This window comes from Loxodonta africana, chromosome 19, assembly GCF_030014295.1.
Source record: "Loxodonta africana isolate mLoxAfr1 chromosome 19, mLoxAfr1.hap2, whole genome shotgun sequence".
NCBI lineage: Eukaryota > Metazoa > Chordata > Mammalia > Proboscidea > Elephantidae > Loxodonta > Loxodonta africana.
Window position 1 is genome coordinate 6,619,786 of NC_087360.1, and position 22,811 is coordinate 6,642,596.

The 22,811-nt window shown below is 42.9% G+C and overlaps 1 protein-coding gene across 1 annotated transcript in view; it reads right to left on the reverse strand.

Annotated features, from left to right (window-relative positions):
• The window catches only part of ATP6V0A2 (ATPase H+ transporting V0 subunit a2), a 39,060-nt gene extending 16,509 nt beyond the window's left edge, over window positions 1–22,551 (reverse strand). Inside the window, exons 1-9 of the mRNA XM_003420324.4 lie at window positions 22,405–22,551; window positions 17,359–17,437; window positions 15,648–15,745; window positions 13,146–13,283; window positions 12,322–12,410; window positions 10,412–10,538; window positions 6,809–6,891; window positions 4,574–4,667; window positions 3,320–3,532 (exon numbers count right to left, since the gene is read on the reverse strand). Coding sequence (XP_003420372.1) covers window positions 3,320–3,532; window positions 4,574–4,667; window positions 6,809–6,891; window positions 10,412–10,538; window positions 12,322–12,410; window positions 13,146–13,283; window positions 15,648–15,745; window positions 17,359–17,437; window positions 22,405–22,521 — 1,038 coding nt within the window. The 5' untranslated portion in view covers window positions 22,522–22,551. The remainder of the gene's footprint in view (window positions 1–3,319; window positions 3,533–4,573; window positions 4,668–6,808; window positions 6,892–10,411; window positions 10,539–12,321; window positions 12,411–13,145; window positions 13,284–15,647; window positions 15,746–17,358; window positions 17,438–22,404) is intronic.
• Between the last annotated feature and the right edge of the window lie 260 nt (window positions 22,552–22,811).

Here is a 22,811-nt window from a genome sequence, read left to right on the forward strand (position 1 = left end):
AGCTACTTGTATCAGGTAGACACTTGAGACTGTGTTAGCATCTCCTGTCTACAGGGGAGATGGGAGGGAAGAGGGGGTTAGAAACCGGCAAAACAGTCACGAAAGGAGAGACTGGAAGGAGGGAGCGGGCTGACTCATTTGGGGGAGAGTAAATGGGGGTTCGTAGTAAGGTGTATATAAGTTTATGTGTGAGAGACTGACTTGATTTGTAAACTTTCACTTAAAGCACAATAATATTATTTCAACAAAAAAAAAAGAACTGAAGAAAGACAAAAAGGAATCAAGAATCACAGGCAAATATTGAAGATAAGCAAAGAAGGTCCAAAGATAATAGGAGGCCCTGAAGAAGAAAATCAAAGCAAGGGAATAGAACAAATAATAAAGCCTACAGCTTTTTTTTTTTTTTTTTCTGGAAAAGAAAATTAGAAAATATATATTAAAAGAGCACACTGTGTATCTGAAAATACAAACCCAGAATGACCACATGAAAGCATCATCTAGTAAAATTACTAGATTTTAAAGAAAAAGAAAAAATTCTCCAAACACCTAGGCAAAAAAAAAAAAAAAAAGACGTGACATATAAGGAAAAGAAAATTTTATTAACATCAGGCTTTTGTCAGCAACACTTTATGCCAAAAGAAAATAGAGTCACGTGTTTAACATACTCAAGAGAAAAGAAACAAGAGCCAAAGGTTTTATTTCTAGGTAAACTAACTTCCAAAGGTAAAGGCAGCAGACAGACACTGTTATCAACATGCAAGAATTTAGGGAATACTGTTCAAGGAATCTACTGGAGAACAAGCTTCAGATAATCAAAATGACTAGAAATACATTAACATAAGAACTGGTAGTCTGCAGGCTGGAAGCTAAGAAGTTTCCTAATTTAAATAAAGCATGATGCTCCCTATACTGCCATCTGACTGACAGCAGAAAGGCATCGTCTGGACTTCAGCCAGTTCACCAGGCAGCTGTGAGAACCAGGATTCAGTATGTTCCTGCAATACATGGTGATTAGGGGTGCTTTTTTGTTTTCACCAACACTGGAAAATGCTCAAATTGACTAGTTATGTCCATGAAATCCAGTCCTACTTCAAGAAAATGAAAGCCCCAATGAGAAATGAAAAACAACAGAAGATAAAAGAAAGAAGATAGGGGAAGGATATAGACATTATCCGTTGCCGTCGAGTCGATTCCGACTCAGAGCAACCCTGTAGGACAGAGTAGAACTGCCCCATGCAATTCCCAAGGAGCACCTGGTGGCTTCAAACTGCTGATGTTTTGGTTAGCAGCCGTAGCTCTTAATCGCTATGCCACCGGGGTTTCCTTAGGGGCACTAGGATACAGTAAAATGAGCAGCAGAGTGCACAATTACCCTTAACAGTGGAAAGCAATTGAGTCAGGGGCTAAGAGATGGAGCAAAGAATAGCCATGCAGCTTGAGGACAGACGGCCACTGACATCTTAATAAGTGGGTCTCAAAAGATACCAAGGGTGCACACGTGCCAAGAGCTGGATACCAAGGGTGCATACGTGCAAGAGCTGGCAGAAACAGCAACCTATGCTACATCTGAAATGAGTACAGACCTTACAGGTTAAAAAACAAAATACAACAGCACATATGCCAGGAATATTAGTCGCACCCCTCAAAACTGGTGTCACCTCAGAAAGTCTTAAGAATCACCTGTATTTACCTTTAAAACGGATGTTTCATACTCCAAAATAACTAATTATATCGGCACAATAGTTACGAGTTCAACTGTTAACCAAAAAAAAAGGTCAGCAGTTTGAATCCACCAGCACTCCTTAGAAATCCTATGGGGCAGCTCTACTGTGTCCTATAGGGTTGTTATTAGTCAGAATTAACTCAACAGCAAGGACTTTTTTTTAATCACCTTCTTTCTCAATACTGAGTACATTATATTGGTGTCATAACAGAAGTAGATAATAAAACAAGGTGATTAACACAAAAACTGATACGAAAACTTGTTTTCAAGGTGTTTCAAGGTGAAATACATATACCTATTATTTCTATTTCAATGTTGGAAAACACCTCACAGGAACATGAAAGAATTATTTCATAACTTTGGAGTGGGAAAAGCCAACGAGTGAAACTCCAAAGTCATAACAGGAAAGATGGACAAACTGAACTATACGTAACAGAAAACTCCAGCACAACCAGAACAAACAAACAAACAGAAGTACCATGAGTAAAGTCGAAAGACAAATGGTAAACTGACAAAATGACAAACTGGGAAAAATACATTTACCCATGTCACAAAGCATCGATCATAATTAGTAAGGAGACCAACAGCCCAGTACAAAATTGGCAAAGGATATAAACAGTTCACAAAAACAGAAAATTCAAAAGGCTCTTAAACATGCAAAAAGATACTTAACTTCATTCAAGGGAAGAGAAATGCCATCACAGGCAGTATTTACCAAAATCGATCCAGAAATCTCAACCCTGGGGATTTATCCTACAAGTACATCTGCACAGGTACACTCTTATTCAATGCAATGGCATTCATAAAAGTGGAAACCACCTAAATGACTAGGGAACTAGTTAAATAAACCATGGTACCTCCCAGCGAAATACTAAATAGTTGTGAAAAAAAAAAAAAGAATAGGGAAGTTTTATTAAGTGAGAGAACAAGGTTCAGAACAGTATGAATGACATGCAACCTTTTACATAGAAAAGGGAAAAAAAAAAAACCACATCTATTCCTATCTGCTTACCTGAGCTTAGGAAACTCAAAGGATAAAATAGAGCAAACAACACTGACCACCTTTGTCAGATGGTGGGGGGACTGGACAGATGAGGTACAGGGGGAGCAGGAAGCCACTCTGCTGTAGCTTTCTATATTTATACATACTCTTTCTTTTTTTTAATTTAAACCATGTGAATGCATTACTTACTCAAATAACAAATTAAAAACGCCTATACACACATGCACCCTCAAACAGCTAAACTGAAACAGTTACCGTGGAGCTGACTGACTCACGGCACCCCGAGTGTTTCAGAGTAGAGCTGTGCTCACCGGAGCGTTTTCAGCAGCTGATTTTTTGGAATTAGATCACCAGGCCTTTCTTCCAAGGTGCCTCTTGTGTGTTCAAACCTCTGACCTTTGAGTTAGCAGCCAAGTGCTTAACCGTTTACACCACCCAGGGACTCCCTCAAATGACCAGCGCTCCGTAATCTCAGTTCAGAAGAGGAGTCAGCACCAAGCCTCCCGCGGCTCTGTGACACAGACATCCTCTGATGTGTGTCCCTGAGGCACCCCGCCTGTGCTCTCTCTGGTGGAAGAGCCTGGCCAACTTACCGAGCCATCCTCAAGGGCTCGGCGCAACTCCTGCAGGTCTGCCTCGGGACACCAGACTTCCGCGATGAGGCACTTGTTCGTCACGTCGAAGCTGCACATGTTGAGCATGTGGTAGATGGCTTTCATCTTCTTCACCTGGATGACGCGGCTATAGACCGTTTCCGCAGCATTACAGAGCACCTGCCTTAGGTAATCCTCGGTTTTGTGGAGCACCTTGGCAAGCACAGACACTGGTTCTCAGCATGGTGGGCATCTCTCACTGCGTATCCACCCAGCACCCTGACTTCCATTACGGGAACTGTCCTCCATAATTCCAGGCCCCTGCCTCCAGGGGGGCCGTCAAGGGAGGAGTTCCATCCCGTCCCCAATCAGATGCTCTCCCTTGGGACGCTGACTCTTAAGGGCATGTCTGAGAGGACACAGGAAATAGCTAAAACCCACTGTCACTGTGGCGGCATGATGGTCTGCTGTCCCCACCGTGAAAGCATGGCTGTGCTTCCTGGGTCCAGAGAGCTCTGTGGCTTCTCATCTGTTCCCAAGCTTGGCCTCAACCCCCATCAGCCCTGTGAGCCACCAGCTCCCATCCCAACACATTCTTCCAGTAAATCCCCTTTTGTTTAGCTGAGTTAGAATCTGTTACTTGCCACCAGGTCGTTATGAGAAAATTATGTGAAAACGGAGGATGATCACATCACATCATAAAAATGGAGGATGGCTACATCATTACATAACTGCCAATTATATCATTACATAAAACTACCAAATCACTGAGAATCATGGCCCAGCCAATTTGACACATAATCTTAACCATCACAATCAGCATTACTCTCGCCTAGTGCCTTGGCATTCATTATTGACAGATGCACGTCGTTAATGTGCAAAACAGTCAGGTAATAGGTTTTCATTACTGTCATAAATGTGAAATGTCAGTTAACGAGACAGTCGACAAGTGAGGAGTGGGTGTAATATCCGCCATTTGAAATGGGGCTTACTTGTCTTTTGTGATCAAGAATTACAACCCAACGTATCAAAGATGATCAGAGAATCTTTTTCTAAATCTATTGCCTCAACTTCTAACAGGCCCCTAAAATAAACTACCATGAAGAGGAGGGAGTAAGTGACTTTCCGATCTCACCAAAAACATCTGGATTTAACTACTACCAAAAGTTTCCATAAAAAAAGAATCAAAATAAATAGATTCTTACATGTTTCACAGCCCTCAGATAAGGAGGGAACAGCTTCTGGTTTACTCACAGTATAAAGATCTTGGATCCGAGTATTCAGTCCCTCCTGGATCTCTTTCCGCTCCTCAGCGGTGTTTGGATAGGGGTAAATGTGACAGTGGTAACTAGAAGACAGGATTAAGCGCAGTCTCAGATCTGCAGTGACTCCAAGAGGCTATTTCTAAAACTAAAACCAAATTCAATTCGCCACCTACATGGAGCTCCTTCCAAAATGGAATACAAGCAGCCATCTGGTAGCTCGGGTACACTACAGGCACCCGGCCTTGGTAAGGTCAGCGCAAAGTCACTCGATAAGTATCTACTGATTTAACACATTTAGCAAACTTTCTTAGACCCAAATTCCATTCCTGCCTTCAGCAATTCCAACTTTCTAAAACTATCCAACATCCTTAGTTTGGGAATCATTTGTTGCTGTGAGGTGCCATCAAGTCAATTCCGACTCACAGCGACCCCATGTTACAGAGCAGAACTGCCCCCCAGGGTTTCCTATGCTGTAATCTTTATGGGAGCAGATCGCCAGGTCTTTCTCCCCCAGAGCTGCTGGGGGGGTTCAACTGCTGACCTTTTGGTTAGCAGCCAAGTGCTTAACTGTTACGTCACCAGGGCTCCTTGGGAATCATTAAACAGGTTTAAGATAAAAACCATACAAGAATAACGACCTTTAAAAAAAAAAAAAAAACAGTGAAGAAAGGGAGAAAAAAATCTCCGGTTTCCCAGCAATTGCCTCCGAGAGGTCTCTACAGCAGCCAGTGCTGTCTCGGGGGTGGGACAGTGGGGATGCTGCGCCTCCCACACGGCAACGAGTCCCGCCCCACCTCAGTATCTTCACACCACACTTCACGGGTTTCTTTAAGTTCTGATTTTTAAAAATCAAATACCCACTGTGGCTTTACCCTAAGCAGTGATATCTGCGAAATCACCGATTTGTTGCTCGGGTTATGGTTTTTCTAAGCTGTATCAAAATAAATAAATATCTACTAAAATGACAAAAGATTTTCTATTTTGAATCTAAAATTGCTTTATACACCACCAGTAACAGAGTGACAAATTATGGTAAATACATCCAGAGGAAATACCCAAGCCCTGCCCCACCCACAAAACAAGGCAAGCTATAAGGGATGTGTTTTGGGGATTTTTGTTTGATTTTCCATTTGCTGACAAAAGTTTAAGTCACAGGTGGATTCCTGTCATGCTATTACTCAACATTCACAGGTGCCTTACTCTGTCCTGGAGCCTTTTACTGGCCACACATCAGTCAGTACAACCCTGTGAGAAAGGGACGCTATTCCGTTCACAGATGGGGACTAGGCTTGGTGACGTGTCCAGGTGGAAACCAGGCCTTACTCTGTCCTGGAGCCTTTTACTGGCCACACATCAGTCAGTACAACCCTGTAAGAAAGGGACGCTATTCCGTTTACAGATGGGGACTAGGCTTGGTGACGTGTCCAGGTGGAAACCAGGCCTTACTCTGTCCTGGAGCCTTTTACCGGCCACACATCAGTCAGTACAACCCTGTGAGAAAGGAACGCTATTCCGTTCACAGGTGGGGACTAGGCTTGGTGACGTGTCCAGGTGGAAACCAGGCTCTGGATCCTGCAGTCCCGCTTCAGGGCCCACACCCTTCCCCCACTGCCATGCCCCCTTCTAGATGCTGTAAAGGAGAAAAGGCCAAGCACTCAGCAAGAGACGAAACAGGTGCCCAATGACAACAGGTAAGCATGACACAGCTAAAAGCAACAGAAAGGCACAAAATAATCAAATATGACTCCTTCCTCAATTGACCTTAAGTCTTGATTCCCGAGAGGAAAAAAGTTAAATCTGGGAACATAATCAACACAGTCCCTACTTCTGAATTATTTTACATAATATACTGGCAAAAGAGATGATGAACCAGATTTTTAAGAACTTGGTATTACAATCAAGTAACAAAATGTAATGGTCTTCTAACCCACTATTTTTCTTTCAAATACAGGGAGACTGGAGGTTACTGAAGGAGCCCTGGTGGTGTAACGGGTAAGCTCTCAGCTGCTAACCAAAACATCAGTGGTTCGAACCCACCAGCTGCTCCATGGGAGAAAAGACCTGGCAATCTGCTTCCATAAATATTTCAGCCTAGGAAACCCTATAGGGTAGTTCTATCCTGTCCTGTGGGGTTGCTGCGAGTCGGAATCAGATTGATGGCACAAAACAGTAAGAGATTATCAAATATAAAAAAATAAATGATACGAAATGCTTCTTTTCTTACCAATCACATATCTTCTTAACCTTGTAGCCAATCTGCTCTCCCCAGAAGGATATTAAAAACACATACCATTTGATGACTTCTCCCTACAAAGAACAAATCAGGATATTGTTACTTCTGAAAGAATAACTTCTAAAACTCCGGCAGCTCCAACACTATCAAAGAGTTGGGTCATTCATTCAGTCAACAAATATTCAACAAATCAAAGCGAACAGGGTTTTGTCCGTGTGCCAGGAAAACAGCAGTAAACAAAACCGCTGAGACACTCCTGACCTGGGGGAAGGGGGACGTTATATTCAAGTTGGCAGTGAGAGATACAAACAAATAAAATACATAATATGCCAGGTGGCTGTAACTGCTACACAGAAAATAAAGCTGGCAGGGGGTAGGAGCGCTGCAGGTTTAAAGAAAATGATGAGGGAGGCCTCTCTGGAAAAGGCCGTTTGAACCTCAAGAACAAAGGCGGTGAGGGGTAGCCATGTAGATACATTGCGGATACACCGAGGAAAAAAAAGAAAAGGCATTTACGATGAACTTGACCTCAAAGATTCCTTAACAATTTTACAAATGATGTAACTGTGTCAAGGAATATAACCAAGTAGCTCGTAAGATGGAGCAGAGACGGCATTCAACATGAAAAGTACAAATCTTAAGACCAAGCGGAATTGCCTGAATTTAGTTTCTATGCCCTGGTGGTACCATGTTTAAGCACTAAGCTGCTAAGTGAAAGGCTGATGGTTCGAACCCATCCAGCTGCTTTGTGGGAGAGAAGACCTGGCAATCTGCTCCTCTGAAGACTGCTACCTAGAAAGCCCTATGGGGCCGTTCTACTCTGTTCTACAGGGTCACTATGAGTCAGCATCGGCTTGACAGCAACAGGTTTTTCTTTTTTTTTTTTTTTAAATTCCTTCGCAATCATAAGGAAAAAAATTGTATTTTTGAAATACATACATCTCTATCCATTTTTCTGTATTTCTTTATGAACGTTTAACACCACTTACCATGTCCTGTAAAAACCCAGTATAAGAGAGCTTAGCAATTCTAGGGAAAGTTTTGGGTTAAACCTGTATAAACACTCTGCGTGAAAACAACTCCAAGGAACACGTAAAAGCCACTTCAGAACAGTTTTGATCTTTGGCTTTAATAGAGAAGTCACAATGGCCACAACTGCAGGATAATTAGCAGACCGTACTAGCAGATACAAAAGTCACAGAGAAGCAGAAGTATTACAGGGGGACGGTTAAGGGACAGCTTAACTGATCAGACTTCCCAGCACATGTGGCTTACTCAGGCTGAACTTTATGAAAATCATTTCACAGCCAACCTCCTCTGCATGCCTCTAAACTACTAAGGGATAGATCACTCTTACAGCCGGAATTCCTGAGGCAAATCTAGAAAAATAAAACGTCAACCCTTTCCTGACAATTAAGAAGCCTAAGTTCCTTTTCTACCTTTGATAGGTCAGTTCATCCTCATTTACGGCAATGCTGTGGTTTGTACTGTGAAGTATAAAAACACAGACATTTCAAAAGATTATGGTTCTTTCCCTCCTGCGCTTCTCAACTTCCCTTCTGGAACGATTCAGTCCTAAAGCCATGGGTGTGTACGCAGGGGTGGACAGTGGGAGGAGGAGGAGCAACAATGGCCCAGGGCGGGGGTCAGAGCCAGAGTGGGAGGGGAGGCGCCCACACAGGGGAGTCCAGGGTGGGGATCACAGCCTGAGTGGGGTGAGGAGATGCCCACACAGTGGAGTCCAGGGTGGGGGTCAGAGACCAAGCTGGGTGAGGAGGCACCCACATAGGGGAGTCCAGGGCAGGGATCAGAACTCAAGTGGGGTTAGGAGGCACTCACACAGGGGAGTCCAGGGCGGGAGTCAGAGCCCAAGTAGGGTGAGGAGGTGCCCACACAGGGGAGTCCAGGGCAGGAGTCAGAGCCCGAGTGGGGCGAAGAGGCACCCACACAGCAGAGTCCAGAGTGCAGTCAAAGCCTGAGTGGGGTGAGAAAAGCAGCCATGCATGGAGCAGCCCAGACAGGGCAAGGAGAACTGTCATGGAGGAAAAAGCGTGAAAGGTGGGTGGCAGCCTGGTGTGAGGTATCAGAGCCCAAGGACGGTGAGGACGTGTCCACACGGGGGGACATCCAGGCACAGGGTGTCAGTGCCTGAGTAAGGTGAGAAGTGTATCTACTCCTGGCAGTCACTCGGAATGGAGAAGTCAGAGAGTGAGCAGGAAGAGGAGGATGGCAGCAGGCATGGGAGACTGTGGAGAGTGGCTACAGGCAAGGGATTCATCAAAGGAGCAAATATATCAAGAATAACAAAAGCTAAGCTTCTCACTGTTGAAGAAAGGAGTTACAAACACAGAAAGGGGGAAACCTAGACTGAATTCTGTAACGTTGGAATGGAATTGGATATGAACTCAGTCTTCAATACACATCAAAAGGTACAGAAATAAGGTTGTAAATGTGTGTGTGTACGTATGTACGAGTGTGTATGTGTGCCTGTGTGTATGCATGTGTGTCTGTGTGTACACCTCATAGAACTGTCCACTGAAAGAGCCTGGAAGCCGCAACACAATAACAACAGGTACACCCAACTACAACACCTTGGCTTCTAAATACCAATCTCAGCTGAAAGAACCAGAGCTCCTTGGAGAAATGGCTCATTCCAGAGCTGTGTAAGCAAAATTCCAAGATGAATCTAGAACACTGCATTGTGCAAAAAAGCAATGAAGTCCTAATAAAAATGATAGGAACATGTAGAAAGGATAAAAAAAAAGGCAGACTGAAGAGGCTTCAACTGGCTAAATTTGGAAGAATTTGAGTGTCAAAATAAATAACGATAGTAACAGAGAATAGACCATTGAATAAAATAGGAGATGAATGAATGAACAGAAAATCTGCCGAGGAGTGGGATACTGACATAGTTTCAAAGCACTTCCCCGCAAACTCTCACTGTTCCAAGAAAAAAAGAGTAACTTCTCAAGGGAGAAGTCTGACAGTCACCAGCTTAATTAAGAGATCAAGGTGAATGTCACTAGTCACAGACAAGATGAAATTGTGCACCACTTAAAGGACGCAGTGAGAAGGACACAGCATCCCTTCCCAGACATTCCTGCCAAGGACACATGAACAGGATCTAGTCATGAGGAACCGCTGCACAAACCCAAACTGAAGGACACTCTACCAAAAACCTGGTCCGTAACACTCAAAAGTGTCAAGGTCAAGAAAGCCAGGGCAAGGGAAGGCTGAGAAATGGTCCCAAAATGATGGAGATCAAAGAGACAACACAATCCAACATGTAGTTCTAAAGCGGATCCTTTGGAATAGAAGACATGACTGGGGCGAGAGGTGAAGCCTGAAGATGGGACCTGAGGATCAGACGGTAATGATATTTCTGTGTTAACATCCCGATCTGGATGGCTGCATTGCGATAAAGAAGAATGTCCTCATTTTTAGGAACTGCACACAAACGTATCCAAGAACAATGCAGCATCAGGTTAGGAGCATACTAGCAAATGGCTCCGGAGGCAAAAAGTCTTTGTACTGTACCTCCAAGTTTTCTGTTGGTCTGTCATTGTTTAAAGGGTGACCAGGACATTTACTCACTGTTTCAGGGTCTTCAAGGGGCTCGTCCAGCTCCGCATAGGTTACAATGGTGTACCCTTTGCAGACCCTCCACAACATTTTTTCAAATGCTTCAACTTTTCCTTGGTTAATAAGGCCAGACACAAATCTAGGAGAAAATAAAGATAAACTACAGTCAACTGAAGGCAACGAATATCAACAAACTGTCATCAACAGAATGATGAAGACTTTCATTTCTGGCAGTATGATGGAGAAAATACCCTGAAAGCCCTCCAACTACAGAACACGTAAAAATACTAGATAAAATATGTTTGAAACATCCTTTTAAGTGTTTAGCTGAGCCTATAATTAAGGGAATTCTTGGGATCCAACAATAAAACAGGAACTTCTCGTGGTCCTGATGTGTTGAACTGGGCCACCATCCTAAGGCTTTAGGGAGGCAAGAGACGTGGCATTGGCCCATGTCCGGTGAGGAGATGGAACTGAATCCCCGCTAAAGCTGAGACACCCCCCTCCACACACACACACACACAAAGGGGTACACCTTCTGTGAACAGGTGGACTAAAAAAAACTCCACCTTGCTAAGGAGCCTACGAATAAACTAGTTTATCTCGGGTTTGGTTCTGTATGAAGGGGAAAACTCTTCCCCGAGAATTTATAACCAGAGGGCAGAATTCACTCAGGTTTGTGGCTTAAATTCATACTAGTTGCAGAGCCAAAAGACAAACAAAAAACATCCAAGCTGACGAATATAAAATGAATCCAGCTTGGTAGAGGACTCCGGTACTCGACAACTGTAAAAATGAATTCTCTCTTCAAGAATACATTCTGAAACTAAAGACCACTGAATCTCTACAGACAGAGAACAGAGGGACATTAAGGTCATTTAAAAAAAGAAAGGAAGAAGGAAATCCCAACCCACCTGGAGCAAAGGAAAAGGGAGAACACCAAAGACACAAGGAAAATATTAGCCCAAGAGACAAAAGGGCCACATAAGCCAGAGACTCCATCAGCCTGAAACCAGAAGAACTAGATGGTGCCTGGCTACCACTAATGACTGCCCTGACAGGGAACACAACACAGAGGCCCTAACAGAGCCAGAGAAAACTGGGGTGCAGAGCTCAAATTCACATAAAAAGACCACACTTAATGGTCTGACTGAGACTAGTGGAACTCTCAAAGACATGGTCTCCAGATTCTCTGTAAACCCAGAACTAAAACCATTCCCGAAGCCAAACTCTTCACACAAATAGACTAGACTATAAAACATAAAATAATACTTGTCAAGAGTGTGCTTCTTAGTTCAAGTGGATACACGAGACTAAATGGGAGGCAGGATGAGAAGGCAGAAAGGGACAGGAGCTGGCTGAATGGATACAGGAAACACAGGGTAGAAAGGGGAAGTGTGCTGTCACGTTATAGTGATTACAACTAAGGTCACATCATAATATGTGTATAAATTTTTGTAGGAGAAATTAACTTGAGCTATAAAAGTTCACCTAAAGCATAATTAAAAAAAAAAACAAACAAACACAAATCACATAAGGAAACCAGCTCCCATTAGGCCAGGTAGGCAGAAACAATAAACAGCAGAAAGATAAGTATGATGAATAAAAAAAATTAAATCACCTCAGGTTGGCTCCTGTGTTTCCACCAAAAACAAGACTCAGTGCTCAATGATGAATGATTTTAGGCTTATAGGACTTAACACTGAATGGTACTAAAGCTGCTTCTTTCCAGGTCATTGGACTATCATATTTAGATTAAAAAGTCGGCACAGCTGAGTAATTCAGTTCAGCAAATACAGGAGTGCAGTGCTTCCTTAACCAAATATTTGCTTTCATTCAGCCCCAGGCTTTAGACGGTACCCATCACCCTCAGGAGCCATCGTGCTTCAACAACCTGAGCAGTGTGAAGCCCTGTCACCTACCCCAGTTTTGCCCCGAGCCTCTGCATACAGCTGTAGTCGATCAAAGATTCAGTCTCTAAGGAAGAGAATTCTTCATAAGCGGGTTCGAACTACAAAGAGACATATAAAAGAAAGTGAGGCTCATTAAAAATGACCCTGCTGCCTTCCTCCTGTTTCCAAACAAACTTACAGGGCATAGTCACTAACTGCCTGGATCTGAGGGCCAAGGCCCCACGATCACTCAGACACAAACTTCAGCTCTGCTAAGTGGAAACCTAGCTTCCCCACACTCATTTGTAAGCCACTTGAAGACTGTCACATAAGACTTTACCAGTTAAGTCGTTGCCTTAACCCAAGATAGAATATGTTGTCGAGCCAACCACTATATCAAGTGAAACTGAGTTATTGAAGGGGTGTGCTTTTCCCTTCTACACGCGGCTCAATACAGTTCTCATGTAGACACCATTCATCGTTCTTATATATTACAGCTTTTTAAAATTTTTTCTTAACCCTTACCAATTTGGAAACACTGAATTTCAATTTTAGACTTCAACTTCTACTGCTGATTTTTCTTCAAGATCACAAAAATATTTTTTGAATGGCAAACCAAAGAATTTTACAAATACCAAGGACTGTTATTGCTAAAACCAACCAACACAAGAAATGGTTCTTAAAGTCTTTTTGTCTTTAAGTGTCATATATTTCAACTGAAAAAATGATGCTAAGCTCTAAATTGATCCCTTAAAAAAAAGCAACACATCTAAATGAATTCTGACAAGCCCTGCAACCTTGCAGAAATGAGGTTTTTATAAAAGAAACGTTTCCTCTCGTCTGTGGTTCAGTACCTCCACGTTGCGTTTTACGAAGGTCTTTGTCACTCTCAGCATATGAGTATACTCGATCAGTTCAAGCAAGTTTTTCCTCAGTTTCTCCTTGTTCTTTGTCACTTCTCTCAGTTCAACCTCAAGTTTCTGCAGTTGTTCCTAAAACAAAATGGACGATAGTCAAGAGTATAATTTAGTTTCAAGTTTGATTTTAATAAGCTTTTTACAGCACACTAATCAGTGCAGGTTTCAAAGAGTCAGGATTTATGTTAGTTTGATAAGGATAAGAAAAGATATAAAATTTTTAAAGGTTCACCACTTAGTCCCATAAAAATCCACTGCTGCCGATTCTGACTTATAGCAACCCTACAGGACAGAGTAGTAGTGACTCACAGGGTTTCCAAGGCTGTCATCTTTTTTTTTTTTTTTCACTTTGCTGTTGATGAGGATACACACAGCAAAACATATACCAATTCAACAGTTTCTACACACACAAATTCAACAATTCAGCCACAGTGATTACTTCTTCCAGTTGTGCAACCATTCTCGCCCTCCTTTCCTGAGCAGCTCCTCTGCCATTAACACAAACTCACGGGCCGCACTGTTCGCTATATAATCTTTCCTGTTGCTATAGTCAGTTTGATCCCATACAGATAGAACTAGAACGGCACGATGCTCAAGGCAGACACTCTTCGTTAGTTAAGCTACAAGGCTGTGATCTTTACAGAAGCAAACCGCCACATCTTTCTTCTGCAGAGCGGCTGGTGGGTTCAAACCACCAACCTCTTGGTTAGCAGTCAAGCGCTTTAACTACTGTGCCACCAGGGCTCCTTCCATCATTAATTACTTCCTATTAATTCGGGTAATTCCTACAAAATTAATTCACATACGATAGTATAAAGAGCCCTGGTGGCTTAGTGGTTAAGAGCTCAGGCTGGTAACTAAAAGGCTAGCAGTTTGAATCCACTAGCCACTCCTTGGAAATCTTTTGGGGGATTTCTACCCTATCCTATAGGGTCACTATGAGTCGGAATCAACTTGACGGCAATGGGTTTGGTTTTTTTTTGTTGTTTTTTGGTGTGATAGTATAAAGCATTCAGGATCCTATGATGCTGGCAAGTGCCCTAAGACCAGACCTTGTCTCCAACCTCCAATCCTATCATTTCTGCTGGTTTTCCTGTGTCTGGTTTCCTTCCTCTTTCAAGTCTGCATGTCCTTTTATTTATAACAGAAAATTTTAGAGCCTCTGTTTTTACACATGTACTCTATTTTCCTAGTCTCTAGCTTCAGAGTTTCTATGCATTTTCATTTATAGAACTGGGCATAAAAATTCTCAGAACATTCTTTGTGTTAATGATGGTGGAATATTCTGGAAGAGAACAGCAATAACAGTGGCATAACATGAAAAATGTACAACTCAACATCACTGAATTGGCAATGTAGAAGTTACATTGGCAAATGTCTTGATTCACACATTTTCACTATAATAAAAAAAGTATCAATAAAAAGAAGAAAAAGGAATTCTTTAATTTTAGTGGCCAGAATTTAATACTGTATCTGGTACACCAAGCGCCTAGCTTTTCTGTTATATGCTACTGGGGGGGGCGGGACGGAATTCTTGAGAGCAAGTCTTCTTTAGTAATTAGTTACATACTAAGCATCCTAATAATATTTAAGTATGAAAATACTCGAAGTAGAAATTTGTAAAACAAATCATCGAGTCAATGGAGACTCATACTCAATCACTTAACACGCTATATTCATTATGTGCGCTCTGCCTTACAAAAGCCATAAGCAGTCATCACTATATTTGTAATTATCTCATAACCAACCTGTCAAACAGGCCAAACCAGATGGCTGCTTTGTACTCATGTGATTGTATGATTCTCTCTAGAGTCCACTCATATGCCAAATGTTAGACGACTTCCTACCAGATAAACACAGCAGCCTTGTTACACAGTAATAATTGTTTTGAAAAAGCTAAAGAACACCAGTCTGCTTCCCAGAGTGATGAACTCCAAAACGACTACACTGGACCGTCAGCGGATAATCCACGGGTAGATGCCAATAAACGGGCCAAGCAAGTGTTCTCAAAGAGGGAAGGAAGCTGTACGCCCAAGAAATGAGACTCTGAACTTGGGGTGAAGCAACACTGTTTGCTACAATACTTCTAACAACCTAACGTCTTCAAACCCCTGAAAATTCAAGGGGTAGAGGATCAGAGTGAATCTGGGAAGAGTGTAAAGGGTGTATGACTATGAACCAGATTTAATGACCTAATTCTCGCTAGCCTATGTTAAACACCATCTGGAAAGAAGACTATGTCTTACACTGAAAAAGAAAACTGAATTACAGTTAAAACTAACTACGGCTAACCTATTACTGAAGGTTAACCGCAATACGGCTCTTTAATTTTCATTTCACTTTTTTGAGAAGGCGGAAAAGCACTGAACAATATAAAATGAGTGATTAAGCGATCCCTGAAATGAGGGGCCTGACACGGCTTCTTCAGGAACAAGTTACCTGCATTTCTAAGACTTGTTTCAGAGGTGGTGCAGGAGGGCTGGTCTCTCCTTCAGGTAGGGGAATGTCTGCTTTATTAATCTCCTGCACTAAATATGCTACAAAAATAAAAAAATGAAACAAATTAGATACAGAAACTTAACATACTAAATTTCAGTCAGAACATTTGAAATCCCACCTTTTCCTAGGCCCTCTTAAAACAAATGTCTAAATGCACAAAAATTTTGCTGGTGCCAAAGGACTTAGAGTTCATCTTCTTTTGACCTAGTTTCCGAAGATCTGAAAAATAATACTACCTAGAGAGATTGGCATGTAGTGACAAAATAAATAATAGCCTGGATAAACATTCTCTGAAATTCCCCAAATTTTCTTCACATCTAAAATCCAGTTAAAGAACTTTGGAGCTATGCTGTCTCTGCACCGGGGGAAAGAAGAAGGTTAAGAACACACTTGGAATCACAGAAATAACCTAGTGGTAGGCCTATACTAGTTGTTATGGATTAACTGTGTCCTCCAAAAATGTACGTTGGAATCTCTTTGAAACAGTTTAAGCTACAGGAAATCCTGTACCCGCCTACAGTGTTACCATTTTTGCCCTCTTTTAAACACTTTATTTCAAATAGACGACCTGTCCGATGGCTTACATATGCTGAGAGGGTGGGAATACAAGGTCATTTAATGTACACCCATTGACCTGTTGCTGTCGAGTTGATTCTACCTCAGAGTGACCCTACAGGACAGAGGAGAACTGCCCCACAGAATTTCCAAGGCTGTAATCCTTATGGGTACAGACTGCCAGGTCTTCTCTCCTGCAGAGTTACTGGTGGGTTCCAACTGCCGACCTTTCACTTAGTAGCCGAGTGCTTAACCGCTGTACCATCAGGGTTCCTTTTAACGTACATAATCCACACTAGTAACTAAGACCTCGAGCAACATGAAAAGGAATCAATTGCAGATGACAAAAAGCCTTTGTTTTCAATATTAAAAATCCCCAGTTAAAAAATATAAAATCCACCATAACTATTCTCATTTATTCTTTATATTAGAAATTGTTCCAAATCTCGCATTCTCCCTCTTACTCCCACTTGCACCTGTTTTTCTGGCCAGCCTTCTAAAAACAAATATTGCACTTCAGTCCGCTGCTTGAGATAATTTTTGACCCTTTATTTCAGCCAGAACTTCAAGGTTTAACTTGATGAAGACTACTTCCAGAAAAGTGGTTACAGATTTTAGAGATAAAGGAAGTAAACTAGGGTACTGATCTAACACATGAACAAATGAAGCCGTGAAAAAAGGAGACTATTATCAACCAATGTATCTGCCATTTCCTGCGTCCCTGGTTCCTTTTCAGTTAAGGATCGCTTTTGCACGTAGCCAAAGTTTTTAAGTTATAATAAACTAGAGAAGATCGGTTAAATAAACCATGGTACTTTAATACAATTAAAAAAGGTAAGTGGGAAACAAACCTTATAAAAAATAAGCTGACCATTGTGCACGGGAAGCCTTCCTTTTATAGACGAACAGCAAAAAGCATGGAAAGATAACACGCACCTGCGTAACAGTGATGACCTCAGAGTTCTGGGAATACAGGCGGCGACTTTTCTCATTTCTGCTTATCTATAGTTTCCTTTTTTTTTTTTTAATGAAAATAAATGAGGCTTGCTTATATAAAAATAATTACTTAGGTGATTAAGACAGCAAACAAACTTACCCAGTATTCTCTCCAGTTCTTCACACCTCTTCATCTCACCAACAAATTTTCTTTGGAAGGAACTGACACTCTGGTTGAGCTGAGAAAAGCATGAAGAAATTGCTTTCAAACTGCTAATGTTCTGGAGGTGATTTTTAAAATGAAATCGATTTTTAAAATCAAATAATAAATGCCCAATATTGGTGAGGGTTTGGGGAGGAGAACTCTCATAAGCTACTGAATGGGCACAGAAACTGGCACAACTTTTCTGGAGAGCAATTTGATAACTGTTGTTAAAAAAAATACAAAAACTTCAAGAATATCCTTTGGCCCAGCAACTTCCCATGAAGAAATTTATCCTAAGGAAAAACTATGGACCTGAACAAAAATTTATATAGACCATCGCCAAGTCCAGGGATTATTCCCCCAATAGTGAAAAAACGATAACACAAACATCCAACAAGAGAAAATTAGCTAAATAAATTATGGTGTATACCCATACAACAGAATACTAAACCAAACACAAAAAACTGTTGCCATCAAATCAATTCCAACTCATAGTGACCCTAAAGGACAGAGTAGAACTGCCCCACACAGTTTTCCAAGGAGCGGTCGGTGGATTCTAACTGCCCACTTTGATTCACTGCCTGAGCTCTTAACCACTGTGCCGCCAGGGCTCCAATGGACCCGCTGGCATCAAGTCGATTCCGGCTCATAGCAACCCAATCCTATAAGACAGAGCAGAATTGGTCCTCAAGGAACACCTGGTGGATCTGAACTGCCGACCTTTTGGTTACCAGCCCTAGCACTTAACCACTACGCCACCAGGGTTAATGGGATACTAGTCAGCAATAAATAAGAACGAACATGCAGCAACACAGATGAACCTCAAAAGTATGGATCTGCTGAGTGAAAGAAGCCAGTCAAAAAAGGCCACATATTATAGGATTCCATTTCTACGAAAGGTCCAGAATAGGCAAATCCATAGAAACACAAAGTAGATTAGTGGCTGCCTGGGGCTGCAAGCGAGACTAGGAATTAACTCTAGATGGGCTGGAGAGGTCTTACTGAGATGATGGAAATGTTCTGACACTGGACTCCGAAGAGAGCTACATGACTTGGTAGAGTTTCTAAAAGTCAGCGAATTTATACTTTAATTGTACGAATTTCACGATGCATCTCAATAAATGTGAATAAAAATTATGGCTCAATCATATAACTGAATGCTATGCAGTTATTAAAAACAATGTTTCCAATGCCCAGATATTTAATTTATATTAAGAAATCTATTATTAAAATTTTTAGGTATGGTAATGGGATGATGGTTGTGATTTTTGAAAAGAGTGAGTCCTTATCTTTTAGCCATACTTAACATTTACAAAAAAAACGATGTATCTGGAATTTGCTTCAAAGTATTTCAGAGGGAGAAGGTATGGAACGAGGGCACCACACGTTACGTCACAGCTGAGTGAGGGACACAAGCGGGCTCATTGTACTGTTCACTCTACTTCACTTTTTGTAATTCCAAGCTTAAGAAATTAGAAAAGTACTGTGAAAGAATGTTTAATAAAATGAGGAAATTAGCCACAGTTTGCATATGCAAAAGCCGACTTAATACTTTCAATACGAGTCCAACGTTCCAAAAATACATATACATGTACATTTTTAAATATTATTAAAATAATATTACTTGAAAATATTACTTGAAAAAGTTCAAGTGTTTATTTCTGGGTAATGGGATTGTGGATTATATTAGCTTATTCTTAAGTCTTCCAAATTTCCCACAGTGAACACAAATCACTACTATAATTTTTTAAAAATTATCAGAAATCATTCATGTTGAAAGGCATTGAGGACAAGAATTCTATCTTTCTTGGATTCAGCATTTGTGCTGGGCACTCTCAAAAAGCAATTAGACAACAACTTGGCATGAAACTGCTCGAACAACCTGAGAAGAATCTACACCCAAGGGTACAGTTCTCGTTCAGTTTTTTTAAAAATTTTTTAGAAGATTAACCAGAAGAAAGTTAAAGAACCGATTTCACTTCTGCCTGCCACATTCTCTTTCATTTCCAGAAATCCCACTAACCACTTCCAAGTTGTTAATGATTCAGATACAAGCTATTTCTAGAGATCAAAGAATGTGAAAAGGAGGCTATGTTACTGTATCAAAAGCTGTCTACATATGACCTACTTCTCAGTTTGAGTGTTTTTCCCCCGTATCAAACACTAGCTAACTCAAATTGCACGTTATGGTTGTACAAACGGCAAAATCTTTAAAAAGAGGTTAGCTTTATGTGGCAAAGACACAAACGTGACTGGATTTGACAAACAACATCACCACCACCTTACATATATTAACTTTGTTTTTTCTGTTGCGTGATTTCTTTTCTTTTACAAAGTTTTGCTTTTTCGAGGGGAAAAGTTGCCCTAATTCAAGGCTAAGGGCATAAAGTACATTTTAACGACGATTCATTTTAACACCAGCATTTAACCTAGAAAAACCAGCAGAGGATACAGGACGCTGCTTTTACAGACAGTCACACCATTCAACCTTTCCCTCCAGCAGCTAAAGGACTGAAGGGGAACGTTGTTCTCCTCGACTGCAGACTGTTACGAAAGTGAGACGAACTTTCCCTTCATTGAGTCCTATTGGTTAGTCTAGTAACCTTTCTCTCCCAGGTCTTCTCACTGGCTGTCACCACAGAAATGCTTGTAGAAGGGTTACTAAAGGAAAAGGGAAAATTGGCCACCTACGCAAGCAAGATGACTGATGTCCCTGATCCCATATGGGGAATGCAAGGTCTGTGAGAAACTCCAGGAAAGAGCAGAAAAGAAGAGCCAGCGTTGTGATGGAGCCTTCTGTACTGGCACTCTTGCTGTCTGACACACATGCTCACATGTGCACACGCACACACATGCACCCATGCACAGACATATTTGTCTGAACTCAGGAAACCTAGCACCACAGGAGGAAAAGCTCATTTTAGCATATTAGTAGTATCTTTCCTTCTGGAAAAACACAAACAGCACTCCTTTTCTTTCACTGATTCTCCATTAAAAAGAATTCCAAGTATATGCTACTACTGCCTACTGTAATGACGGAGCCCTGGTGGCACAGTGGTTAAGAGCTTGGCTGCTAATCAAAAGGTCAGCAGTTTGACTCTACCAGCTGCTCCTTGGAAACCCTACAGGGCAGCTCTACTCTACCCTGTAGGGTTGCTATGAGTCAGAATCGACTCAATGTCAACGGATTTCATGCAATTGAAGTGAACATGAACCTTTGTGGTGATTAGAGCATTTGGTCAGCCCTTAGATTTCAACGTGGTAAGTCTTTGGGCTGGGATACTAACAAGATGGAACAAATGCACCTGTTAATAGAAAGGAGCCTATTTCACTTGTCAGCAACACCATCTGCCAAGCCAGTGGGACCTTGTGCTGAAGTCCTGGTGGCTCCAGGAACCAGGAAGAGGGCTGGGCCTTTCCTGTCACTCAGGACTTTCCCTCTGACCTAGAATCGCCTTACCTGAAGTGACTTTCAATCCAATTAAAAAGTACTAGGTCTTCTAGATGGTGCCTGGCTACCACTACCAACCGTTCTGATCTTGGTTACAATAGGCAAACCTGACAGATTGGAAAAAAATATTGAACAGAACCTTAATTTAAAAAAAAAAAAAAAGCCAGCAGACTTACTGGACCATTTGAGACTGGAGGACCTCCAAGCCAACTGCCCTGAGAACCGAAACTAGTCTCTAAGGTCACCTTTTAGCTAAATAATAGACTGGCTCACAAAATAAAGAATATCTCCCAGGAGTACTGTGTTCCTTTAAAAAATCATCTCTATGAGACCAAATGGCCAACAATGACTTTAAAACAAAGATAAGGATGTAAATGGGCAGGGAAACTAGGTCAACGGAAACAGAAAAGCCAGAACAAATGAAAACGTTGACACAATGTTAAGAACATAACCAATGTCACTGAACAATGCCTGTAGAAATTGTTGAAGGGGAACCTAAACTGCTGTGTATACCTTCACCAAAAACAGAATAAAATATTATTTAGGAAAAGTACTAGGTGTTTTCCTTCATAGCACTTATCACAGTTCACAATCAGAGTGTTCATCTGTCTCCTCCCACACTAAGAGATCCAGGAACACTGGGACCTTGTCTGCCTTGCTCACCCGACTTCACAGCACCAAAAACAGTGCCTGGAATGCAGTATGCACTAAATAAAAGCTTGTTCATTCACTCAACAAACACCTACTGAGTGCTTTCTCTGCCAGGGGTTGTGCTGAGCTGTGGAGAACCAGGGCTGAACAAGACAGGCAAGGTCCTCAGCCTGAAGGGTTTGCTGTCCATGGTAGAGACAACAGAGAAGCAAACAGATACATAAAGTGTTTATTATTACTTGTCGGGGAGGCAGCTTTCACTCAGCAAATGCTGACTGCGTTCCTATTCCCTACCAGGCACCGGCATGTACACCATCTGTGAACAAAACCCACAAAAGTCTCTTCTCCCAAAGAGTTTACCCCAAGCTCAGTTCCAATTCAGCGGCTGTGGCCTTCCTGTTGCCCCACCTGGGACCCCGTACCACTGACCTGCCCACGGCCCGTCTCTACCCATTCGGGTCTCAGCTCAAACGTCACCTCCTCGGAGAAGCCCTCCCTGACCACCCCTTCAAACGGATCCCCCAGCGGAATCTCCGTCACACCACCTTGTTTGACTTTCTCTCTAGCAAACGTTTTCTTGTGTACGTATTTACTTGCTTAGTCTCGGTCTCCCGGCACCTGTCCAGACGCGTCCTCGGACCCGTTCTCAGCGCCTAGCACAGGCTCGGTCCTCGGAGCACCTTGGAATCCCACGGCAAGTTGATGGAAACTACCCAGAAGCCCCCTAACTACCGGCGCCCAGCCGCCTCGGACCAGAGCTCCGGCGACCCTGGACCCGGGTCCCCCCGCGGGGCCTCCGGCGGGGAAACTGAGGCCGAGCCCCCGCCCCCGAGCGCTCGCGGCCCCAGGCCCCAGCGCAGGCGGGCGCCCAGCAGGTGCGCGCTCGCGGCGACACTCACGTCTCGGAACTGCACCAGGCCCCTCTCGCCCAGGGCGCTGAGGCACTCGTAGGCCGTGCCCGCCTGCAGGAAGAGCTGCGCCAGGCACATGCTCTCGCTCCGGAACAGCGACCCCATGGCGGCCGGCGGCTCGGGCCCGCTGCTCACCCCGGGCGGCCTGGGCCTCGGGTCTGGCCGGCGGCCTGGCTGCGACCCCGCAGCATGGAGCTCAGGGCTGCGGCCGCTGCTCCCGTCGCGCCACCCGGCCGCCGCCACAGTCGCTGCGAGGCCCCGCCCCCCGCCGCAGCCGGTTCCGGTTCCGCCCCCGCGCGCCCCGCCTCCGGCCGGCTGACCAATGGCCGCCCGGAGTTCCGGGAGCAGGCGCGGCGGGGCCAACCGGCCAAAACCCGGGGGTGGGCGGTGGCAGC